Source organism: Trypanosoma theileri, assembly GCF_002087225.1.
Source record: "Trypanosoma theileri isolate Edinburgh chromosome Unknown TM35_Tth_38_V1, whole genome shotgun sequence".
NCBI classification, from domain to species: Eukaryota; Euglenozoa; class Kinetoplastea; order Trypanosomatida; family Trypanosomatidae; genus Trypanosoma; species Trypanosoma theileri.
In genome coordinates this window covers 94,001-100,000 of record NW_021639880.1, presented here as the reverse complement: position 1 = coordinate 100,000, position 6,000 = coordinate 94,001, and the positions used below count along the sequence as shown (strand labels likewise).

The following is a 6,000-nucleotide window of genomic DNA, read 5'->3' as shown; positions in this document are numbered from 1 at the left end:
TATATATATATATATATATATATATTATTCACAAAGAGAAGGAAATGAATGAGCAACGAATTACACTATTCATTGGAAAGCAAATAATAATAATAATAATAATAATAATAATAATAATAATAATAATAATAATAATACAATATAAATCCACACATGATATTTTGTCAATACAGAAATATATATGCACAGTAACAAGTAAAGGGATAGATATATAAATAGATAGATAGTGTGTGGGAGTATATACAAAACGAGAAAAGAGAAGATTGCAAGAATGAATCAACAGGGGGTAAGAAGAAAAAAGAAAAAAAAAAAAAACAATAAAAAATAATAAAGAAAAGGGTACAAAAAAGAAGCACAAGAAAGGAGAAGAAAGAAAAGAAAGAACATAGCACAACGCTATTATTTAGTACACATGAATGTCAAAAAAGAAAAGAAAAAGAAAATATACATATACAGTTGCGATTGGTAGTACTACTATTATTATTATTATTACTAATAATACTACCATTACTACTACTACTACTACTACTATATTCTTCTTTATATTCTTCTTCTTCCACTCATTCTATTTATTTTCTCTACTTCCTTTCAGACACCTTCTTCTTATTATGATTATGATTATCATTATTATTCTCTTCATAAGTCCCATCCTCGCGGCGAACATAAACGGGTCTCGGTCTTGACAATCGCTCCACAGAATCCCGCTGCGCTGCCACGGCTGCAGGTCCATACGGTACTTCACGTATTAACATATACGGACGCCGCTGCTCATCTAATCGTAATTCCTCTACAATAAGAACCGGTTTCACACCGTCACTCCCACTCCCACCACTACTCTTATCCATCTCCATATCATCACCGGAATGGATAACATGAGAAGAAGTCATCTTTTTCACAACACGACGACGAGTTCGTGGAGAATTGAGAGGTAAATTACTTCGCTCTGGTCCCATTGCCCACGCAGAAGGCCGTTCTGGTTCTTTTATATCAAAAGATGAAAACATTTTCTCCTCTGGAATATCCACATATCGTGTAGGAGAACGACTCGCTCCTCGAGCACTTCGCTGCTGTGAATAGTGACGAGAACTCAACACACCCCTCGTTGATGTTGATTGTGTATGATGATTAGATCTACATCGTGATGGGGAAATATTTTTCACACCGTATCCAGGCCGGATCTTGGAAGGCGTAGTAGTAGTAGTAGTAGTAATAGTAGTAGTAATAGGCTCTCTAGATCTCGCTGAGGTTTCTAAATGAGGCTTGAACTCTTTGCGAAGATCCACCACTGGAATAGGAATAGGCTCATCCTCTCCAGATACCCCATTACTGTTTATATTCCCTCTATTGAATGATGTTGGGAATACATCTTCACCTAATGTTGATGATGAGAGGGAGACGGATGCTTCTACGGCGACATGATGATGATGATGATCAGGAGTATTAGTATTAGTAGTAGTATTAGTAATAATAGGAGGAGAAGAAGAAGGATGATGTTGAATAGAATGTGAAGAAGTATGTGTATATCCAGTGAGTGCCGTTTCTCCACTACAACGTCTATGAAGAGGTTGATCTTTTTCATGCTTATCATAGATCTGATGAGATGATGATCTTTGTGAAGTATGACTTACTGGAGGAGTAAAAACTGGCAATGACATCTCTAGATCTACTTGATGATGATGATGATGTTGTTGTTGATGTTGTGACTCCCCTGTTGAATATCTTCGTTCTGGTAATGAAGAAGAACGCCTATAATGATGGCTTGTACGTTGTGAATTCTGAAGATTCTTAACATCATTAAATCTTCGAATAGGTGATAACCCTCTTCTTTCAGGAGTTCTTTCACATCGCATCCACGTTTGACTACCAACACCATCTCTGTAATAGTTATTACCATTAGGTGATTTATGCAATCCATGAGGATCAATAGGATGACGTTGTGGTACAAAAGTAACTAACTCATATGGATGAATAGTGGAATCACCACGTTGATTTTCTTCTTCTGGTAATGGGATAGGCATATGCCGATACGAATGCAAAGGACTATTACGAACACCATTATTATGATTATTATTATTTATAGTATGCGGAGTATATCTTGCTGAAATAGGTGAGGAACGAAAGGAGATTGGACTCTCACCTCCTCTTAAAGGAGATTTACTCGGTCTACCACTCTCACTTCCTTTTCGTCTACGAGAAGCAGAAACAGAAGAAGAAGGAGGACGATATGAACCATTTCCCAAACTTATATATCCAAGTGGTCGACGAAGTGGTGTTACTGGTGGTACAGGTGGAGTATGAAGTGAAGTATGTCGCCATGGCTTTGGGGATTGATTATGTCCAGAAGGTGATTTTTCACCACTTTTATTAGGAGAAATATGAGAATCAAGGAGTGATGTTGTGCCATATTTACGCCATCGTGATAATCTTTCTCGTTGTATTTGATGTTGTTGTCGTTTAAGTTCTCGATACAACTTATACACATCTCTTGTGCGAAAAAGTGACTGAGTGAGTGAGTGAAGAGATGAGCGTCGTCTGCCTCTATCATTATCACTATCACTATCATCATCACTACTTCTACCTCTACTTTTGTTTTTCTTCTTATCAGCCGTATGGGAATGATGAGTGGGTGAAGTTGAGTGACGACGTGGTGATCTGCCTCTGCTTTCTGCATAATCCTCTTCCTTACTACTGTTGCTGCTACCACTTCTACTTCTTCTTCTGTGTTTCTTCTTATCATCCTCAGAGAGTGATCTCCTTCTCGTTTTTTTCTCATCTTTTAGTGGAGATACTCGAAATGTGGAGTTGCGACGTGGTGGAGATACTGAGCTGTTCCTTCTACTATCCTGACTCTTGTCTCGGTGAATTCGCTTTTTCTTCTTCTTCTCTTGTGTCTCCAATGAGTCAAGAGAAGCTTCTGATGAAACTAATGAATCTAATGAGTGTTGACGTTGACTTTGATGATGTTCCTCTTTTTGTTGAAGATGTCCTTTTCCTGCTGCATAATCCTTCTTATGATTTACAGGAGTACTATTCCTCTTTCTCACTTCTGGAGACAATAACAATCTTCTTTCAGTTTTCTTTTCATCTAAGGGTTCCTTATTCGACATTTCCTTAGACGATACTTTTTTTGTAGTCGGTTTCGGAGATGATTTCTCTCCCTTTGGTATCACTTTTTTAATTTTCTTCTTCTTTTTCTTTTCCGATACCTCATCATTCACATTATCGACCGCTTTTGGGTCTGATATTATTGGAGCACCAATAGGCTTATCTAAAATAGATTGCTGTGGTGATACCCCGCTTGAAGAAAAGGGATGACCCTCAGATGGAGAATGCAACTGTGTACTGGCAGTTCCACCTTCAGCATGAATATCTTTATCTTTTTCTCCTCTTTCTTCATGAGTTGTATTTCCCAGAGTGAGAGCGGATGGGGCAACTAATGAAGAATTGGAACTTTCTAATTTCTGTCGCTCTGGTGTCTCAGCAGGTGACATGGTATTCTCCATCTGCCTAGGAGGCATATCCTGTTTTTGCTCTAGATCTACTTCACGTTTCTCCATTTGATTCCCTTCTTGTAGTTGCGGTTTATTATCTGCAGACACTTCACTTGAATCTTCATCACTGTCAACAACAGTCATAGAGGGAAACATCAAGACACGACGTGTGTGTAAGGATTGTAGACTTTTTTGATCACCACCTTCTTTAGAGGTTTGTACTACCGAGGACGGGGCGATTCCAGCTTCTCTTACTTCATCTCGTAGCTGTACACTGGGAGATACTAAAAGTACATCAGAGCTGGCAGCAACTGAAGAAGGTGATGCCGTTGGTATAACTATTGTTTTTGTTGTTTGTGATGGCCTCGGCGCTAATGGGGCAGGTCCTAGGCTAGTATTATTACTAACACTAGTATTATTATTATTACTAACACTATTATTATTATTATTCTGTGCAATTGCAGCCGCTGATCCTTGCAATGTAGTTCCAGCTTTTCCACGATTTTGGTTAGCTTCTAGTGAATGCATTGCTGAGGTTCGATGTTGCATCGGTTGAGATTGATGTTGCATCTGTTGTGATTGCTGCATAGACTGCTGATTAGTACGATTGCTGGGAGATGGAAGTTGTTGTTGTTGTTGTTGCCGTGGTCTTTCAGACTCATACGTATACGTGTTTTGCATGGGTATTTCTAAGTTTGAATCATCTGCTGTATTATTATTTCCTGTATGTGAAACCTGTGGTGTCCTAGGGCTTATCGTATGTGACCCACTAGTTCTCCTACTACTATTATTATTATTATTATTATTGACACCTCCTCTTGCATAGCGGGTTGGGGAAATATTTGCCATGACTTCACTCTTTTTGGTCTCACTTTTGGCGCCTAACATATTTAACGCACCAGTTTTTACGTTCTGCCAGAAAGTTTCTTTTTTAGCAATAGATGGGGACCCTTCAGCCCCTGAGTGACTGAGTGACGGTGTAGGGTGAGCCATAGTACTCTGTAGATGTTGTTGGTGTTGTTGATGCTGTTGATGATACTGCTGATGCTGTTGAAGTTGTTGATAATACAGTTGCTGCTGATGATGTTGCTGATGCTGTAAATGATGCAGATGTTGTTGTTGTTGTTGTTGTTGTTGATGATGATGATGATTATGATACTGTTGATGCTGCGGCTGTACTAAAATAGACGGCCGCTGTGGTTGTTGGGCATTACGGTGAGAGGAAGAAACCCCGCTATCAATACTCATAGTACCCACCATACCTCCTCTAGTTGGACGATATCGACCACCAGCATCATCCGAGACACTCCTAGGAGAAACAGTGGATTTTGGGCCTTGTTGAAGGGGAATACGTGGATCCACATCAGAGTTTCGTCTGGAGGAAGTAGTCCCAGCAGCAGAAGGAGTCGCCACTGCAGCTCGCATTGCTGTTGGAGATATGATAGAATTTCTACCTCGCCCTGCATTCTCCATTGATGAGGTATTAGATGGACTCTTACCTTGATTTCCTGTTGGAGACACTGTGGGTCCCACCTTCATGGCTGGATTTGTTATTGGTGCCTTCATTATCATCTTTGGAGGAAATGGCATAGGTGATTTTCCTGGTGAACGCAATGATGACATGGTGGCTGCACTACCCACACTCATTCTTCTAGGATCTGCTGGAGTACTAAGGTTCATAGGCTGCATTGGCGTAACATTAGCTCCAGCTCTAGGCAAACCCTGGAGATGTCGTGGTAGATTAGATTGTTGTTGTTGTTGTTGTTGTAATTGTTGTACACGAGGAGATGGTGGCATTGTAGAAGTCTTTCCCTGCATATTATTATGATGTGGAGGTTGTGCCGTTGTACCTAACCATTGTTGTTGTAGTTGTTGAAACTGTTGTTGTTGTTGCTGTTGTTGTTGCATTGGTTTGAAAAAGGAGAAACTTAAGTGACTCTCCCCACCTTCTTCACCACCACCCTCCGCCTTGTAGTAAAAAGAGAAGAATGTGACGTTTTACTGAACCTTTTTAAAAGAAAAAAAAAAAGGAAAAAAAAGTTCAGAGATTTCAATAGAAAAATAAATGCTACATACACACAGAAAAAAAAAAGAAAACAATAATTGTAATAGATTTTATTTACTTTTAGTTATACTTGTTAGATGTATTCCTAACAGTGCAAGAAAGCATTTTTTTCTTTTTTTGATGAAAGGAACTAAAACTGATAACGTAAGGAGGGGGAAAAAAAAGGGAATTAAAGCAAAAGAGAAAAAAAAAAAAATGATGTTTCACTCGAATACCTTCTCCCTCATACAGTTTTTTTTTTTCTTCTTTCCCCATTAAACCCAAAAAAATCTATGAGTTAATCTATATAAATGCGCATTGATTTTGTAATGATTTCCATTTGAATGTGTTTCAACGAGTGCCACTTTCCCTTTCAAGTCAAATGCTGTTGACGTTAAAAGGTCATACTGGATGTACATACAATGTGTGGTATCAAGTAGTATGCATATTTCTCTCTCTCTTTCT

The 6,000-nt window shown here is 38.9% G+C and overlaps 1 protein-coding gene across 1 annotated transcript; it reads right to left on the bottom strand.

Annotated features, from left to right (window-relative positions):
• Positions 1 to 578: 578 nt before the first annotated feature.
• On the bottom strand, positions 579 to 5,399 carry TM35_000381320 (uncharacterized protein; the record flags this gene model as incomplete). The annotated part of the gene is made up of 1 exon (XM_029029546.1): positions 579 to 5,399. The coding sequence occupies one exon, from the start codon at positions 5,397 to 5,399 to the stop codon at positions 579 to 581; it is 4,821 nt and encodes a 1,606-aa protein (XP_028879123.1).
• Positions 5,400 to 6,000: the final 601 nt, after the last annotated feature.